The sequence below is a fragment of the Corvus brachyrhynchos genome, unplaced genomic scaffold, assembly GCF_000691975.1.
Source record: "Corvus brachyrhynchos isolate BGI_N302 unplaced genomic scaffold, ASM69197v1 scaffold36, whole genome shotgun sequence".
Lineage (NCBI taxonomy): Eukaryota > Metazoa > Chordata > Aves > Passeriformes > Corvidae > Corvus > Corvus brachyrhynchos.
The window spans coordinates 622,360-641,686 of record NW_008238441.1 but is presented as its reverse complement, the minus strand read 5'-3'; the positions used below and the strand labels follow the sequence as shown (position 1 = coordinate 641,686).

The window sequence follows — 19,327 nt, the reverse complement described above, 5'->3', positions numbered from 1 at the left end:
AAAGAGTGGTTAATAAACTGCATGAAAAAGACAAAGCAGTCCCAAGTGACACCCGTATGCGCTGACACTTACGGAGAGCAACACAAGAATTTGCCAAGTAATAGTGAGTTTTCACCATCTGTGCTATTTATTAGATTCTTCAATCCTTGTGCAACAAGTACATTGAAGTGGAAGAAAATGGGTCAAACTAAAAACATAGTTTGTGTTTGTCTTTTTTTATCTCAGCTGCTGGTTGAATACAAGTTTGAATTTCTTCAAACTGTTTGCAATCATGAGCACTACATTCCTCTGAACTTACCAATGACATTTTCCAAACCCAAGCTGCAAAGAGTTCAAGGTATGTTCTTTCTTAAGAGACTGGCTAAAGAGCTATAATTTATTAGTCTTGATGGCTTCTAACTAGATGAACTTTGGTTTGGTATCAAGGAAATGTATGTCCTGGTTAGGACATTAACCTCAGGACAAGATGCTTTTCTGTCAGGTTTACATCATTTTGTTCCAGAATGGTATGCAGTCAGTCTTTTCAGTATTTCCTATATTTTAAGTTTTCATGGGACTAACAATATCTGGAAGACACTGCCTGTGTTTCAGTAAATACACAAATTGTGCAATGTAATCCTTTGATCTCAGGAGTGTCAGTCTCCCCTGAGAAGTGTCTGTCTCATTGGTGGGTCCTGTAGGGAATGGAGATGCAGGAGAACAGAATGAACTCACTGCCCTGCTTCCAGCTCTCCTTGTGGCCACGAGAAGGGGATCTAGGTTGCCTTCTGCTTTCATGTTGAACAAGGGCACAGTAGTGCACAATGTGTTCATGCTTGTTCTCAAACCTGAAGGCAGTCAGCAGAACTTGAGCCTGTGCCAGTCCTTGGTGCATACCAAGGGTATTTGTACTGTGGCACCACCACACATCCACACTGCTTTCACTGTCACACCGTGTCCTCTTGGGTCCTGAAGCTGCTTGGCACGGGGTGGATGGGGCTTAAAAGGGGCTGAGCTGAGGCTGTGTGCAGGTGTGGGTGGCTGGAGCTCTGCCACTGGTGGCAGTGCAACCATCACTGGCCCCCAGGAGTGCTACAGACAGTCTCATTCTCTCTGAGTCCTAATGTCTCATCTGTGCTATGTAAATGCAGTAAAGATTGCCAGATTGGGATGCCAATAGCCTGGCCAGTATAAGTACTGGAGAGGAGAGTGAGGTTTGGGATTCGCCCATGTAAAAGCCCTGTGGATTTATGATTGTATGATTTATTCTGCTGGAGTAAAGGGGATGTTTGGTTGTGTGTCAGGGTGAAGCCTTACAAGTCCCAAAGTGGTTCCACACACACATACAGGTGGCATAAGCAGTAGTAAATGAAATATCCCTTATTTTGGTATATATCTAACGCCTCAGAGCTTTCTGGACCAACTGCTAATCTCTTACATCAGTTTGGCTACTTGCCTGGCATTGTTTAACAAAGAGTATTGCTAGAAACAGTCAAGAAAAACATGTACACAGTGCCTCCCTGATGCTTGTTAGTGGCATGGTAACATAAGGATGCTCTTTCTTGGTTAACTTTCACCTTTGCATTTGCGATGGTTAAATCGAAAAGCTGTAAGGGCAGCTCATCTTTTCTGCTGCGTTTTATTGTGACTGGACCTACCAGCTGAGGTTCACATACAGCTCATGGCAGTAAGCAGCCCACGCTCAGGTAGCAGAAGTGCCTTTGCAGTGGTGCCTGAGCCCTGCCTGCCATGGTAGAGCCATGTGGGGATGCACCTTCACTGCAAACTTGTCTGGCTTTATGGACAGACCTGTGGTTACAGGGGACAGTGGGCTCAGGAGAGACCCTGCTGGTGTGTCTGACCTCTTCATCAACTTGTTTGGATACAGAGAGGGGATGGCCCAACCCCTACTGCTCTGTTTCTAGGAAAAGAAGGAATAGCCCCCAGGGAGGTGGATAGAGAGAGTTTCTGCAGCTTCAGCCAGTGCAGATGGGCAGGCTGGCAGATGGGCAGCTCTGCAACCCTATCCTGTTGAGTTGGAGTGTTGCATCTTGGAACAGTGACTCTGAAATCTCCCAGGTAATGCAGGGCTGGTTGTTGGTCTGTCCCTGCTGCCTCACATGGGGACATCAGCCAGAGCAAGCCCCAAGCTTGGCCTCACGGCCAGCAGCACACAATTAGTTTTGCAATGTTGTGATGGGAAAAAAATCCAAGGGATTGACAGAAGTTGGGAGTTAAGAAAAGGCCTCACAAATAATATTAAAACATGACATACTGTCCTGTTTCTCCAAGATTTAGAGCATTACTTGTTCCTGTTTATTTTTGCTGTCTTTTTATTTGTCCGTTTTCTTTTTACACATAATTAGAACTTTTTTAATTTGCTGTGGAACGGTTCACTTCAGTAGGTAGGTCCAACTGGAATGATCAAATCCTCTAATGTCAAATTATGTATGCACTTTCCAATCGATTAGCTTGCATCCACTTAATGTAATAACCATGATGTGTGACAATTAGGCATTTGCTAACATAACTAACAATGAAAGCTAGGTAATGTTCCAGATTTCTTTTTCGTTCCTCTGAATCAGAGTTTCACAATCCAGTAAATGCTACTTATGATTCAATGAATTAAAAAAATCTTTTACAGCCACAGAACTGTTGGAACCCTTTGGCTGGGATTTTCAAAGCTGTATTCACCCTGCTTTACCACAGAAGAACTTTCATACCTGTGGGGTTTTGAAAAAACAAAGCCTGAGCTGAGCACATGGCATTTGTATCTTTTGGGGGAAGAACACAGAGCTTGGGGGTTATCCCTGTGGTGGTTCTAATTTGGTAAATGGCCTGGCAGAGATAATGGTGTCAGGACAAGGCCATTCATAGCAGCCCCAGTGCACATGCACCCTGCACCATAGTCAGTGTATCTGTCACTTCACTGCTGCTCTGTTCAGGCACCTCAGTGGAAGTGGTGCCTTATCCTGGTAGCAGCCTCTGCTTTGATCACAGCATCTGCCTGAATCTGTGTGAGATGCAGGGTACAAGTTAAGTTAAGCAAGGTGATGACGTACTGAGCTGGCTTTCTCTTGGAAGTCAGCGCAGCTTCTGAGGAGGTGTGTTCAATATCTGCTTCTAGCAAGTAGCTGCCTGGAGCCCTACCCTGGCTCCCCGGTCCATGCAGCTGCCCAGCTGTGCAGACTGGGATGCAGCACTGGTCACTTGGCACCATGTCCGCATTTGCATCCCTCATCCCAGCAGCACTATATGCTTTTGCTCTGCTCTCTGACCTGGAGAGGAGGAACACAGATTCATGGAGGATGTGGAATGAGCTGCAGAGCAGCACTGCTAGGGCTGGGTGGCCAGTTAAACCCACCATTTCTCCTGCCTATTCCCACCCTCACAGCTGCTTGGTGGAGGTTGGTATCTCCACTGCCTGGGTGGTTTGGGGATTTACAGGACAGCCCCCAGTCAAGAGCAAAGCATCCCCAGGCAGTAAGTCGTGCTGTCTTTCCCCATTTCAGCCATCTCTGACTTACAAATTACTTGTTGGAGAGAGAAGCTTTGCGGAGCATCACATTGCAGAAATCCTTCCTTGTGGTGCTGCTAAAACAGTGAGGGCTGAAATTAATGAGCAGCCTGAACTGGAAGACAAGTTCTTTGATATGACTTAGTTCACTGGTGGAGAAAACTGTATGGTCAGTTCAGCTTTATTCAAAGATCAGTGCACTGTAGGAGAGAGTGGTGAACACTGCTCAAGGACTTTGTGGCTTAAGTGGCTGTTATGTCTTGCTCTGAATAGACTCTTGGAACATTTCCCCTAACCATTGTCTTGTTGTTTCTTTCAGATATAAATCTTGAGTACAGTTTAACTGATGAGTATTGCAGGCATCACTTCCTCGTGGGGATGCTTCTTAGAGAAGCCTCTATTGCCTTGCAGGACAATTATGATATCAGATATACTGCTATCTCGGTCTTAAAAAATCTCTTGATCAAGCATGCCTTTGACAACAGATACCAGCACAAGGTCAGGCCTGTTTTGTTGGCTTTTTAACATAATGTTGAATTTTATGAATAAAACCACATACCAGAGTTTTAGATATTTCATGGTGCGCAAAGGGTATTCTAATTGCTTTTCAGAGAACTGTTTTAAATAATTGATAGTTATGGAATAACAGTAATAGCTCAGAAACCGTCTAGGAAATAATTGTAGCCCTCTTACTCATGCTGAATATTTAGGTAATTAAGCTCTAAGCCATTAAGGAACTTGAGAAAGTCATTAGCCAAGAGTTGTTCAACAAAATTAGGACATCAGTGATGTTCTGGTCTTGGGTTTAAATTCATATCCTGTATTAATATGCTATAATCAGGAAACAGAACTGATCTCTGTTGCAAGTCAGCTGCATGTTTTATTAATTAGCAACTCAGAGGAGAGGATCTCGATTCTCATGAGGTGCTGGGTTTCCTCTGGGTGGATCTCAGTTTTCTTTGGCCAGAGGCTCAGCATGTGATGATGCTGAAAGAGGCTGGAAATGGGTTTGTTTTACCCTGGTGCTGCTCCCTGCTGACCCATATGCCCTCCAAAGTACCCAGCTATCTGTGCAGATATTACCTGTCTGTTGCTGCCTGTTCTGAGCTTCCCCTTCCCCCTCCCAAAGACACGTGCTCCTGCCCATGTGCTCCGAGCTCCTTTGTTCCAAGCGCGGGCAAAGCCAAATGTAACTCAGACTCTTCAGCAGTGTCTGATTGGCTGCTCACCCCGGGTCCGCCCCCAGTCCTCCCCTTTCCCCTTCTCCTAATAAAAGATGGTCGAGGGGGAGGCTCCGCCCTCTCTCTCAGCTCAGCTACTTTCCTATGAACATCTCTGGTTGTCTGTCTCATTTGAAAGCTTCTAACTGCAGGGAATTGAGCGAGCAGGGAGCTCTATTTCTCCCTCTTTGCTTCTGCTGATGGTATTTGCTCTGCAGCTGATACAGGTACCGATTCTAGAGCTACTAAAGTGCTAGATTGCCCGTGCTACCTCTCAAGGCTGCTCGAGGCTTTCTAAGGCATTGAAATACAAGCGCTAGCTGGTATAAAGCTGAAAAGATACCTTCCACACCTGTCCTTGCTGTAGCCTGTAAAGATGCCTCTTTTTAGTTTTGGTCCCCACATTGCTCCTAGTGTGCTGCATTCCTGAATGTTGTCTGGGAGCATGGATAGCTTCCTGGCATGAGGGGTGGGAGGAGTGCCCCAAATGTACCTGGGGCTCTCACGGGCCTAGAGCCAGCTCCTCTTCCCTCCCTTCTCTGCCTGTTTGAAGGCCTCAGCTGGATGTGGGCTTGTTTGTCTCTGCAGTGAGGATCCATGACTAACTCAGGAGCTGTTTACTCCCTCAGTGTGCAGCACATCCCTGACTCCTCAGAAACTCTGCGTGTCTTACTGTTGTCCCACAGGATATTTGTATATGTGTTGTGCTCCAGGCAGTGTGACCAGGAAACTGCCTGGAGCCAGGGCAGGATGCTCAGGTGGTGTCCAGAGATTCCAAAGTAAAAAAATTACATCACGGGCAGGACAGGCTGAGCATGTGTTGGCACAGCCTTGCTCCAGCCAAGGAAACCCCAGCTCCATAAAACAACCCATCCGTGTTTTCAAGATTTCTTTTATCTTTTGTCATACTGAATCAGAAGAGAAAATTGGATTTGTTTATTATTTAAAAGGTCCACCCAATTTGCAAGCCTTAAATTTCTTTTTTTTTTAACCTTTCAGCCAAATCCAGAATAGTATATGTTTAACAAAAAAGAATTGGATGTAAAAGAGTCCTCCATTTAAAAAATGTCAACCCAACCGTTTTTGATCTGTATCACTTAATCCGTACTTCTTTCTGTTTTCACTAGAAGCATTTGCTATGGAGAACTTCTGACTGGAAGCACTAGCCAACACCAGGCATGGGCAAATGTTTCTGTTATATTACTCCTGGGTGTTGCACTTAAAAATCAAACTATGTGAGTCAAGTGCCAGTTGAAGAGTTAGGAAATCCAGGACTTAGCTTGTCACACATCCTGTAGGACTGGAAATGTTATTTAGCCTCCAAAACCCCTGAGTGCCCCAAGCTTGTTGCTAGAACGGTAATACCTCTCTGGCAGCTCTAGAAGTGGAGGTGAGAAGCCAAACCAGCTCACGTTCTCAAAGACCATATAGTGCGTAAATACAGATATATATGTATATATGTTTTGGCTCAAGAGCTCCCCTTTGTTCACTCCATTGGAAACCTGGGCTCCTAGTGAGATTTTTCTCCGTGCCTGCTTTCAGAACCAGCAGGCAAAAATTGCCCAGCTGTACCTGCCGCTGTTCGGGGTGCTCCTGGAGAACCTGCAGCGTGTGGCCGGCCACGAGGCACTGACCTCCTGCCCTGTCTCCAGCCCTGTGAGTAAAGCTGGGATGCCTCCATGTCTAACATGTTTTTTGACAGTGTGTGCAGTGCTGTGAGGGGAAGTAAGTCCCTCCAAATGCAATGAGCTTGAGCAGGACGCAGCCTTGGACTCCAACTGTTCTGGGGAGATGCCTGTCTTCCCGAGAGTTCTGTGTGTGGCTACCAAGTGGTCTTAGCCTTGCAGACTAGACTTTCCTCCGTGCTGGGGCAAAAGAATAACAAATAGTACATTTGAGAAAAACAATACAAAATTTCAACTTGATGAAAAACATAAAGGAAAACATTGCTGTGACTTACTTTAATATGTTCTGCTATTCTTTGTACTCTTCCCCAAGTCCTTTGTCTCCTTGTTATAGAAGTAAGGAAATTCCTGTTTTCATTGGTTTTGTTTTTAAAACCTGCTCTAATTTGTCATTTTGTATTGCATTGTTTCCTTCTGTGAGAGAATAGGTGTTATCTTTTATTGGTTACAAAACCTTATATTGCTTTACAGGCATCCAGGGATGAATTCATATGCAGTTTTCCATCCCCCTCAAGCAGATCCAGCCTGATTGCAGACAAAGATCCAGGTAAATTGATTTTTCTAAATTATGAATTTCCCATTTATTTTTAACATAGCTATTACCAGCCTGAAACACTCAAAACCCATTACCCAAAACCTGAAACAGTCATTTCCTAAAAGACCTCAGAGACTCTGCATGGTTTTCCCCAGATGTGGTGTCACCCTAACTGTCCTTTCCAGATTTTTCCTTTCCCAGCTTTTTAACATGGGGCTTTGGCAAGCCCCTATGTGCTGTCTGTGCTGTGCTGACAAGTGCAAAGGGCTTAATTGTGGGGTCTGGTGTTTTTTCAGCCTGCGGAGCAGCCCTTCCAAATGGCCATGCAATAAAGCGAGAGGATTCAAAAGGATCCCTGAACTTGGAAGGAGCAACCAGTTCCCTGGATCAGTGTGAAAATGTAACGTACCAGGGGTTGGGAAGAGCAGTGCTCAGCCTGCAGGCTGCATCAAATAAGGGGGAGGGAAAAGGAGTTCCCTGTGGTAACAGTCTCCAAAGACAGCTTATAGATATCCTGGAAAGAAGCAGATTGATGTTTAACAAAGGTCAGAGTCACGGGTCTGGTATGCTTTCCCTCTTCAAACATCCCTGAGCCAAAAATAGAACTGTTGACAAATTACTTGTTGAAGATAAAAGGCAAAATCTGTGTGGAAAATCTCTGCTCCTATGGTGCATTTATCCATACTCAGATGTGCTCCCTGTGTGTGGGCGGGTCTGAGCCTGGCTAGACCCCAGTGCCTGGTGCTGGGAATTGGTTTCCAAATATCTGAGAAGCAAAGCACCATGGTGTGAGATTGCCAGTCACCACTGACTTAAGGTAAAGTGTTCGCAGGAAAATCAACCCAGGCAAATAACCACAGGCCCAAACTTGCAGAAGGTGACTGTGGTCATGCCAGAAAGACCTCTTAGTCTGCTATTCAGATAGGGTGTACTCTTCTTCTTGGCATATTGCACACACGGAAGTCAGGTATTTGTGCAAACCGGTCCCTGGTTTTCCTCAAGGCAATTTCCAGTTGTCTTGGGTTGGTGTGAGTCATTGATGCATTCTTCAAAAACTTTGGCCCTTGCAACAAGCAAGGCAAAGATTATCTGGTCTCATGGCTGTGTCCTGACATGCTTAGAAGAGGTGGGGCCTTGCAAGCTCTCCTCCATAAATCACAGAGCTACAGGACCGAGTACAGCCAAACACTTGACTATCCAGCAAACCCCTGAGCCATGTGCTCCAGTGATGCTGATGGGGTTTGCAGGAAATGGTGTTGCTTCCAGCTCAGCTCTTCCCCCATGGCCAGACATCCTCCTCTTGAATGCCCTTGAATGTTTTTCAGAGTTGTTGAAAGCAATCTTTGTTAGGGAATGCAATATCCACAAAACCATGTAAAAGTAATCCCACATGGAGGAGCACAGCTTCAACAGTGCTCTGCAGAGACAGACACTTTGCTCATTGCCCTGTTCCCATGGAGTGAGTTGTGTGCTTACTTGGTAGTTTGGCATGGTCAATAGCAAATCTCTGGCCATAGCACCATGTCTCCAACTCTAAAATGATTGTTTATTTCTGCTTTATTATGACTCACATCCACAGCTTATCCCAGAATAAACAAGATATGTGGATCCCTCTCCAAACATGTGAGGCAAAGCTTTAGGAGAAGCCTAGGGCTTAATCGTATCCATTTATCGAAGGATACAGCTCAGGCAAGCACAGAGAATGCAGAAGAAAATTGATATAACTTTAGAAGTCATGCTTCCCACCACACAATGCCCAAGCCTTTCCCATAGAAATTGACTCATCAGCAGGATTTCATTTATTTTGCCTGAGTCGCTAAGTGGGAGGAAAATCGAAACACTTCCAAAAATCAAGGGGAGGAAAAAGTTCTTAGGCTGAAATGTCCTTTTTTAATAACTGACATTTTGGTTTGGGAGTGTATGTTTTTAACAGAAAGTCAGATTCTTGCTTTAAGTGGTGACAGCCAGTGAACTTTGTTTTTACAAGAACTGGCTTTAAAAATGTCTAGGAGCTTACATGCCACAGAGAGCAGGGAAAATGAAAGCAGGCTGCTGTGTATTTTGCTGGATAACCTGTCATTCACTGCTCAGACATTTTCTCTCTGAGCAGAGAAGTGTTCGGTGATGTGCCCAGGATTTCCAGGCTGCTCATCACTGGATGAACTGTTTCCAAGGCGTGGTGCTGTGGGGGGCAGGAGGGATGCCAGTACACCTGGTATGTGCTGGGTTTGCTGTGCCCATGCTGCACAGCCTTTGTTGCACAGCGCAGGAACCCAGGGCCATGGCCCTCCATGTCACACCTGTGTCCCAACAGATCCGCAGAAGCTCCATGAGGAGCAGCGTGTCACACTGCAGCCGGCTAGACCAGTTTGAGATCCGGACACTTCTGATGTGCTACCTGTACATTGTGAAGATGATCTCTGAAGGTTGGTGCCTGCTGCTCACTGGGGGCAGCCAGAAAGACAAGGGACCATCAGTTTTGGTCTGTAAAGGTCCCCCCTTTGAGTTTTTTTAAATCTCAGTGCACTGTTCTTCATTTTCTTTCAGATACTCTTTTAGCTTACTGGAACAAATTCTCCCCCCAGGAGCTGATCAATGTCCTCGTGCTTCTGGAGTGAGTATCATGAGGCTACTATTCAAACACTGCACCTTTGTGTGGTCAGAATGGCTAAGGAGGAGACCACAGTGCACGCACTGTCCTGTGCAGCACTAGGGATGTCTGGCCAGGTTGTAATGAAATTCTCTTCCTCCCTCTGAGGAGAAGCAAGTGTATATTGAGGAAGCACGGTGCAGTGGCAGTGCCCTGTGCTCCTCCTGGGGTGTGTCCCACTGTGGGCTCAGCTTTGCCTGTCACTGTCATATTCTCCAATTTGCAGCAAATTTGGGGGAACAGATGGGTGAGAAGACAGGAATGTGCCATAGAATTTTGAAACCACGGGTATGAGGTCAAGTGACTTGTAAATACAGACCCAAACCCTTGTGCACAGAGAAGTTGTGTCTGCAGGCAAGAACAGGGTAGGTTTTAAATGTTCTGGATTGTTCCTGATCTGCAGGATCTGTAACAGATACATATTTCATTTTCTTCCTAGGGTGTGTTTATTTCACTTCAGATATGTCGGGAAGAGAAATATTGCCAGGTACTGCATCCTTCCATCTGGTGCCGGGGTGTGGGCACCGTCCCTGTGCTCCCTGCCCCATCTGAGGCAGGAAGGGCTCATGCACACCCACACCAGGCAAACTGCAGCAGATCTGGGCTCTGCTCAGCACCGTGCCGTGAGCAGGGGCCCCTCAGCTCAGCACCCTGCCCCTTCCCTCCCCTCCAGCTCCTGCATGAGAGCCCCAGGCCCAGGCGAGCGCAGGTTGGCAGTGTCCCCCCCAGCCAGCTGCAGGTGAGACAAGAGTCCTGGCTGCATCCCTGCTTCCAGAGCAGCTTCCCTGCTCTTGTATTAGCCCTAGGGCCTTCTGGAGCAGGCACAATCAGCATGGTCTGGTCAGTCCCACTGGGATTGTCCCGGATAAACCAGATTGGTGTGTTGTAGAGAAGAGGTCTCCATCCTGGTGCCTTGTATAATCCCGTAGTGGTGTGGCTGCTGCTGCTAGCCCAAACCCTATCTTTGCTCCCCCCTGCAGGGTGCATGATGCCTGGTTATCCAAGCACACAGCAGCAGAGAGGAAATCCCAGACGATGCCAGCGCTCCGCAGCAGAGCCGGGGTGCGGCTCCAGCATCTGGGCAGCTTGGAGACTTCCTTCACCCTGAACCACAGTACGTACAGCAGAGCCAGAAGGCCCAGGGCATGCGTCAGCCTGATGAAAACTGCATGTAGCCGTTTTCCACTTGCTGCTGGTTGCTTCAGGTTACTCAAATTCTACAGAATTGCAGTGGTCACCAGTCCTCCCAGCAACATTCCTAGATGGGTGAGGGCAGCTTTTAAGACAGCCCCTTAAAAATCACCCCTGGGACTTAGGACTTGTGTGGCTTTCTGCTCTTGCCTGTCTTGGCTCAGCTCCTTGGCTGAGTGTGTGTGCAGGTAACACCTTGGTTTGGTAGAGAGCAGGGCAAGCAGGAGCACTGCACTATACAGAGACCTGTGCTGGGATCTGCTCTAATCCTCTCCGTGTGGGTGTATTTTGTCCCATTGAAGCACTTTGTCATTTCCCCTTTCTGGAGACAGTTTGGACACCTCATGCTATGTCTGGCTTTAAAGACAGTGATATTAAGGGGCAATACTGATACTGTTTTTCTGGTGTGGCATCAGGCTGAGGCAGCTTCTCTGAATGGAGTTGGCATCTTGCTATTTTTGTATCATCTCCCAAATGCAGTGAAGTGCAAGGGGAAAACCTTATCTATATCAGCACTTGGATTTTTTGGGAGCTGGAGTGTTGAACACTTGTTTCCTCCTGATTGTCTCTCTGTCCACAGATGCAGGCACCTCAGAAGCAGATATTGTGCACCAGGCATTACTGGAGGGCAATATTGCCACCGAAGTCTGCCTGACAGTCCTGGATACCATCTCTTTTTTCACTCAGAGTTTCAAGGTCAGCACTGAAAACAAAAACGTAGAAAAGTGTGCTGTGTTTTTATATGTGTGTGGATTTTGGTGATCCATTCTCCTAGAGCGGAAGAATATGGAAGGCTTTACAAAAGCAAATAATTTTCAGCTTGTTTATTTTCCAAAATACTGAGTGTTTCATGGGGTCTCAGAGTAATTATACCCTTAAGCAATCTTGCCATTTCTTCAAAACTGCAAGGCCGGAGAAAATCACATGGATGTTATACCATGACTTTTTGTAGGTATTACAAAAAAAGAATAAGAGGAAATGTACATAGTGTAGAAAGGAGGGACTAGAGGAAAGGGAAATGAATGTCCAACATTTTTAGAACAGTCACTGTTTTGTACCCTAAATTACCTAGAAGTGATCCCCAGATTTCTTTGAATCACTGTACATTAATATCTCTGAGGCTGAGGTACTCCAGCTGTGGTTACCAGTGCAGACAGGACCAGAACCACTAGTAGAAGTCTTCTCTTCCATACTGGGATTCATGCTTTTGGCAGTTACTGCCATCTACAAAAACCAAAGCCTCTGTGGTAAAGAGAAGCCTTGGATGGCAGTGAAATACTGTTCCATAAATGTTCTTCCTGAAGTGTAGTCAGAGGAATCCTGCCTGTAGCAATGTGTCTTGCATAGTTTCACAAGAACAGCTCTGGATTTCAGAGCAAGCACGATGAAGATTTCCTCTTTAGATGGAGACGAAGAGAAATGTCATCATAGCCTCTGCTTCTGTTGCAGAGCCAAAAAGCCATCCTGGTGCAGACGTTAAATTACTCCTTAGAAGTTTGGTAACAGCAAAAGGATTTCAATGCAACACTTAAAGCTTGCTTGACTTTCTCAGCTGCTTTTTTGGAATATTACTGAACCACAAAACAATGTGATTTTCAAACCACAGGATAGAATGGATTCCCTTCTGCTTTAGTGGGCTTCTGCTTCGCTTTTATGGTCACATGGTGCTACCACACACAAGTGGGTCCTGTGCTGCAGCAGCAGGGCTGATGCTGTTCCCCTGCCACAGGAAATGAGCTCAGTGTAAAAGTCTGGATCCTAAACTTACCACAAGGTCTGTACAAGGTGTCAAAATCTGAGCCAGCCCAAGGACTGGCAGTGGGATGGGGGCTCTTGATTTCCTGTCAATACAGGATATCCACATTCTTGTGTCGTGTCCCAACTTCCTGCACAATCCTGTGAGGATGACAGCAGGCACAGCCCACCTGGTCTGACACCAAACTGTATCAATAACCCCCAAGTAATTCCTTTTTACCATAATCTCCACAAGGTGCAAACTGGCAAAACTCTGCAGGAAACAAGGGAAGTGAAATGACCAATGACAGCTGTTAATCTACCCAGTGAAAAGATGGGTGGGTTTTTTTTCTCCTTCCCCCTCTCTTTTGGGCTGCAAACAAAACAATTTTCAAGATAAATAGAAAGAAATGGAAAAAAACAAGTGTGATAATTACATTGGTAACAGCATGTTTTATTTAAAATAACTAGATAACCAGTGAAAGTTTTACAGATTCTTGACTTAGGTTTTGGAATTAGTGATGCAAAAGTGATAAAATATTTTAGGGTTTTTTTCTGGTACAAAAATAGCCTCTGCTAACTACTTTAAATTTGTAGTGATTGTTTTATTATTTTAATAACATTTTATTGGTTATATTTTTATTGAAGGCCTTGTTGCTTATCTGGCTTAAGAATTAATGTGATTAATTATGCAAAATTATCTCTGTCATTTCCAGCTTCAGGTACAACATTTTCGCAAAGTAAATTCTTCTGTTGCTTTCCAGACCCAGCTTTTAAGCAATGATGGTCACAATCCACTTATGAAGAAGGTTTTTGATATTCATCTGGCTTTTCTCAAAAGTGGGCAGTCAGAAGCAGCCCTTAAGCACGTGTTTGCCTCTCTGAGAGCTTTCATTAGCAAGGTATGTAATACATGACAAGGGTGTGGGAGAGCTTGTAAGTATGGCAGAGGCACCAATATGACAAGCAACACCTCCCCCACTGCCTGTGAGAAATGATAGCTCTTGCTGAACCTTTTTCTATCTGAGCCCTGGCAGGTAGTGAGGCTGTTGAATGCCCCAAGCTCAAGCAGTAACAAAGCCATAGCTGACCACAAAAGACCAGTGATTGATGCTATTGCTGACATTGCCCTTTGTGCTTGTCAAAACCTGCCACTGCTTTTAAGGACATTTTCAAGACCTGATGTATATGCAAACACCATTCCTCCCAAGCTGCACAGTTATCATAAATACAAAATTAATTAAAACATCCAAATCCCTTGAGTGCAACACTTCATTAATGAGGAAAATCCATGTGGCAGATTGCAGCCAGGCAGGGCACAGTATCTGAGTGGTAAGCAGCAAAGAGTAACTTCCAAAGGAGCTTTTGCACTGGCTGCTGAGCAAAGTCTGATTAAAAGAAGAGACTGCTAAACTGTTTCGCAAAGGTGGAAAAAGTCTGTGCTTTGCATATTTTGCTATAACCCCACAGCAAAGCTAAGAGTTGGTATAAGTCTAGGGCTGGATTTTGGCTTGTGCTAAGCAAACACATGAGAAGCAGAAATGCAGAGGTCTTGCTGGCTTCCTATCTGCTCCAGTCAGCATGGTCTCCTACAAGGTCTTTTTTCCATGGGGCTTCTTAAAGCCTGCTGTATTGGCAACTGGCAGGGGCAGGAATCACTCAGTTTTTCTGCAGGGTTCAGTGCATGTTTATGGCTCTACCTTTCTTTTAAATTTTCTGCTTGCCTGTGATCTGCTTAGCCTTGAGATCCATCCTGCTGCAGATTTGCACACACCCCACTCTTCCCCTTGCTAGACAGAAGTTTGGTTAGCCAGAACATTTCTTTTGTGCCTATAGCAAATAACAGACGTTCCTTGCCTTCCTGGCATATTTTCTGTGGGTTTTTTTTTTTTGTTTTAATGTGAAGTCAAACCTGCACACCTGCTCAGTTTGATCTCACTGTCAGCCTTCAAAGCCTGGAGCCTTTCAGGGGTTCCACACTTGCTTTCCAAAGCACCAATGACAGCAGGGAGGCTGCATGCTTGGCTGCTGCAAGGGTGGGCAGTGGGATTGTTTTCTTGGATTTATGCCAGCCTAAATCCATGCTGAATTCCACATCCTGGGTTTTTAAAGATACAAATGACTGATTTCAGCTTTCTCACATTTCCCCTATGACAGGACAGTTATGGCTTCTGTAAAAGCAAGATATGAGCCCAGCAGATGGTATCTATAAGGTGGAAGTGTTTTCTTTGCCACCTCTATAACCACATGAGTCCCAAACTTCCTTTTAAGTCCTCTCACGGGTTCTTTTAAGGCGTAAAGTGGCAGTGGTGGCCAAGGCAGGTGGTCACTGCATTTTATGACAAGTCAAGGATGACATGTTTTCCTGCAAGTTTATTTTCAAATACTAGCTCTGCTGTACTTCCTAACTTTGAGAAAAGCAAAAGTGAGTTATACCTTTGTCACAGCTAGAATGGAAAATTTCTCATTTTTATGGCCTTCTGTAGCTATAATTACAATGAAAAGAATCCCCCTCTTATTTGTGGTCACAGCAAATGGTTGCTGGAGGGAAAAAACTCATGAGATTTATTCTGCATCCCAAAATTTGTCTTCTGCATTAAATCCAGTTATTTGATAGGCAGAAGACTTCAAAAAAAAATGTTACAAGAAAGCAAAGAACAACAAACTTCTGTAATTGTTTGCATCTTTGTTTTTGATTGCATGCATTCATTCTGGGAATTTGGGAAGAAAGCTGCCTCTGTTTTACTGGCTGACAAGAACCAACAAAAGCTAGATTGTTCTTGTTTCACACTCTAGGTTTTCTTAAGAACTGAATCTGTCTTTTCAGAGCATCACTTACAGATAAATACATATATAAATAGCTATATGCATGCTTAGGAATGGTCTTTAAATTAAAGGTTATAAAGGAAAACTTGCATAGAGGAGGGGTCTGCATTGAAGACCAGCTCAGACATGTGTTCTGCCTGTCCCCCTGGCTGTCCCGCCCTCACATCCCTTTGTGGCCTTTCTGGGAGCTGGCTGCTGGGTTGACTCCTGCTCTGTTCCATTGTACTGGGGCTGGATCAGAAACGGGCTCCTCCAGTGTGCACAGTCATCACCACAGGGGCTGTTTCATGCTCTCCCCAGAGTGTGTTCTCGGCCAGCTGGAGAGCCACAGGCAGCACCTGGCTGGTTCTCCAGCAGGCATACACCCATGGATCTGCATCCCTGAACCTGGCACCAGGACCCATTGTATCTGCTTGGGCTTGGTCTCCAGAAAGGGACACGGGTTCCCTGTGAAAAGGGCACAGGTTTTCCTCCAGAGCTGATATGGTGTGGAGGGGAGTGCACAGGGCTCCTCCTGCAGCAGATTCCCAGGCAAGGGTTTTGTCCCTAGCAGTGGGTTGGAAATGTCTGGAAAGCCTCTGCAAGCAGGCTGTGTCCCTGCTGAGAGCAGGTGCCAGCCAGCTCTGTGGTGTCTGTGCATCCCCAGTCACACAGCTGTGCCTGCTCTGGGCTAAGCCCAGTGCTGACCATGACCCCATCTTGCCCCCGGGGAAGGACTGCATTGCACTGGATACCAGTTCCTTGGAAGCTCCTTTCCCAAGTGCACACAAGATCTTCGTGGCCCTGTGTTATGATGATGTTTGTTCGCCTCTTTCTTTCTCCCATTTTGTTTTTTTGAGGATATTTTTTGGCCAAAGGCAGTGAACACAAAGTATTTTGTGTCTTAATTCTGATTTCTTGGTGCAATCCCAACATCTTGCTAGCCCCAGGTCCTAGATCCCTGTTTTAAGACCCTGTTGCCAACACACCATGGTGGCGGCCACGGCAGTACCTACAAGTTTTCCTGGAACATATATACTTAATGCAAGGAGTAGAGGGCCACAATAACAGCTTCAGCCTCTGACTGACACTATTTACTGTCATATCCCATGGGGAGAAGGTAGTGGGGCAGATAAAAGTGGCTAATGGACCATGCCCCATGAGGACCATGGGGTTTCAAACAAACTGAACACATCTTTCCTCTGAACAGGTAAAACCATAGTTGCCTCTGTTGCCTCTTTGTGTGAGGAAATTTTTTGGGCCTGGTCGCCAGCTGCAGCAGAAGGAGCAGCATGCTGCTGTGCAATGCCCAAACAGCCTCCACTCCCTTGGAAGGTGTTGACATCTCCCCTCCCAGCACAGCCCTGTGGTGGCTGTGGAAGCGGCTGCGTGCCAGCACAAAGCCCTTCCTTGTTCTGCTTCCCTGTGCTCAGCCTGCTGTGGCCAGGGTGGAAGGAAGCCCAGTGTTGAGTCACCTTCCCGCCGGTCACCTCTTGTGACCGCAGCCAGATGGACACACCCTGGCATCCCCAGGAGGCTGCTGCCCACTGAGGCAGGGCTCTGCTGCAGGTGTTCCTTTCCAGGCAGGGCAGAGCTTGCCCTGACAGCTGTGCTCAAGCATTTGGTGGGGAGACAGACAGGCCACCAGGGTGCTGGTGTTCCCCTTCTCCCTGCTGCAGGTCCCTGAGCCCTGCTGTGACTGAGGGAGCTTGCACTATGGTTTGGCTTCGTCCTGCTGCTCCCTGGGTGGCTCTGTCTGGGGAGGCAGGGCAGGTCACTGAATTTTAGGGTCTGAGGGACAAGCCAGTCTCTTGTTTGCATTTCTGAGGGCATGCAGGCATGATTTTAGATGTTTTTGAGGGATCATGTAGAAGTAGATGTGTGAGGATTGCAGGTCATGTTTCCCATTGAGACTGGATTCCTGGTTGGAACCAACCCATTGAGCAATTGCAGCTTGCTCCAATTTCACACAGAGTAGCTGCCAAGCAGAATAGGGGAAATGGGCAGTGTTTTTATGGTTCCATGGTTATCCTATGACCTAAAGGCATAATGGGAACTTCCATTAGGTGTTTAATTGTGATCTAACAAATTTATAGGTAGGATATACCTGGTTGGGCTCCGATGGATTTTCTCATGTTCCAGATAGCAGCTTATGGTGGGAATGTCTGTGGGACCTCTCCTCTCTGTCCTACTGCTGGTGATTATGGCTTTTGTAAGAACATAATTCTGTCAGTCCAGTTTGGTGAGAATATGCCAATAAATCCAGATGTTATCAAGGAAGGGGTTAGATGGACACGTGCAATCACATCCGCAAGAAGCATGACAGCAAAGTTCACTTTGCTCTAGGAAATGCGGTTAAAAATAGGCCCCAAATTCATTCCTATAAATACTTTCAGGCTCAGAATTCTGGCAGAAGTTTTGCTGAGGCTGTCCAGGCTGGAGCTGAGTTTGTTGCCCTGTGCGCCTGCCCATCTGAACCCTGTGCATGCCATTTAGTGGTGTATTTTCTAATATTTGCATGTCTCTTGTGAAGTTTCCCTCAGCGTTTTTCAAGGGAAGGGTGAACATGTGTGCTGCCCTCTGCTATGAGATCCTGAAGTGTTGCACTTCCAAGGTGTCCTCCACAAGGAATGAAGCCTCTGCTCTTCTGTACCTCCTGATGAGAAATAATTTTGAGTTCACCAAAAGGAGAACATTTCTGAGAACTCATCTTCAGGTCAGTGGCTGAAAAAAAGCCAGAGAGCAGGACACCTCAGATTTAATGAACAAATACAGCAATAGAGCTCTGTGCCCTCATACCTGCAGAGGATTCTGCCACTGCCATATGGACAAAAATCTACCTGCTTTGCAGGCTGTGCCTAACTCCTATTTCCGGTGACTGGTCCAGGCACCTTTAGGTAAAATAATTGCCATCAAGTACTCCAAGCTGTTGAGTTTTTAGAGTATCAGACACCAGACACATCTCTGTGCCAGAGGCTGGCTGGGATGGGGTAGAAAGGACAGCTGCCCTTGAGGCAGGAGAAGGGATTTCCTTGGAACAGCTTTTCTGGCATTGGTAGTTTTTGAAGCAAATGCAGATAGATACCTAGTGGGACAGATTAATACCCTCTGGGTTGTAATGAATCCCAGAAGAAGGTAGCTAATGTCCAAACAGGGGTTCATATTATAATAGTTGGATTGTTGGTTCTGTTCAGCAAAGCAGTTTGGTCCTCTGGGGAGTGTTTGTCCTTGGGAGACGTGAGAGCAAAGCCACAACACCAACCACTGCTTACATGGTGGAAAAGACGTGATGTTTTCCTGTGAGCATTTTATTAACTGTGACCTTAATAAAACCCTTTTATTAGGGCTTGTTTAAATAAAGCCTCTACCTTGTCCTAACAGATAATAATTGCAGTGAGCCAGTTAATTGCAGATGTGGCCCTCAGCGGTGGGACCAGATTTCAGGACTCCTTGCTCATCATTAACAACTTTGCAAACAGTGACAGGCCTATGAAGGTGAGTTGGAGATGTCACATCCCATTATGTGCAATCAGCCATTTATGCAAGGCTGGGGGCAGACTCCAGGAAACTGTGTTTGAGGGTTGGGCTAATAATTGGAACTGTGATTCGTGGGTTCGTAGTGGGCTGCATTTGTTCATAAACAAATGTTATGCCAACAGCAAGAAGACCACCTGCTCAGGCAGGTCATGCTCCAAATGTGACGCCTCACGCCAAGAGGAGGGAGCCCAGCAGCTCAGGTTGTGCTTTGCAGTGTTCTGCTTGCAAGGTTGTCCAAAGAGCTTTCCAGAAACTCCCAGCTTTGAGAGAAATGACAAGGGAGGTTCTGGTATTTCTGTTGCCTGAAGGTAATAATTAGCAGGATTTAGTTTTAATTAACTGAGTGTCAGTAATGTTAAGAAAGTGCTCTTATGTGGAGATTAATGGTTATATTTCTTTGGAAAATAATTGCCTATCTTTGTGCTGGAATTAGTGGTTTGTACCCAACCCATTGAGCAATTGCGGCTTGCTCCA

The 19,327-nt window shown here is 45.9% G+C and overlaps 2 protein-coding genes across 7 annotated transcripts in view; both read left to right on the top strand.

Annotated features, from left to right (window-relative positions):
• DOCK11 (dedicator of cytokinesis 11) overlaps positions 1–19,327 on the top strand; it is a 63,322-nt gene that overhangs the window by 26,250 nt on the left and 17,745 nt on the right. For 4 of the 5 annotated variants that reach the window (XM_017736612.1, XM_017736615.1, XM_017736614.1 and 1 more), the window contains exons 27-40: positions 226–337; positions 3,816–3,994; positions 6,259–6,372; positions 6,873–6,948; positions 7,233–7,336; positions 9,251–9,362; positions 9,484–9,550; positions 10,026–10,073; positions 10,260–10,325; positions 10,567–10,700; positions 11,358–11,473; positions 13,276–13,413; positions 17,850–18,032; positions 18,698–18,811. In XM_017736612.1, coding sequence (XP_017592101.1) covers positions 226–337; positions 3,816–3,994; positions 6,259–6,372; positions 6,873–6,948; positions 7,233–7,336; positions 9,251–9,362; positions 9,484–9,550; positions 10,026–10,073; positions 10,260–10,325; positions 10,567–10,700; positions 11,358–11,473; positions 13,276–13,413; positions 17,850–18,032; positions 18,698–18,811 — 1,563 coding nt within the window. The remainder of the gene's footprint in view (positions 1–225; positions 338–3,815; positions 3,995–6,258; positions 6,373–6,872; positions 6,949–7,232; positions 7,337–9,250; positions 9,363–9,483; positions 9,551–10,025; positions 10,074–10,259; positions 10,326–10,566; positions 10,701–11,357; positions 11,474–13,275; positions 13,414–17,849; positions 18,033–18,697; positions 18,812–19,327) is intronic. The other variant, XM_017736616.1, reaches the window with a different exon arrangement.
• The window catches only part of IL13RA1 (interleukin 13 receptor subunit alpha 1), a 39,629-nt gene continuing 37,341 nt past the window's right edge, over positions 17,040–19,327 (top strand). Inside the window, exon 1 of one of the 2 annotated variants that reach the window (XM_017736617.1) lies at positions 17,040–17,089. The gene's annotated coding sequence lies outside the window, so the exon portion shown is untranslated. The remainder of the gene's footprint in view (positions 17,090–19,327) is intronic. The other variant, XM_008635547.2, reaches the window with a different exon arrangement.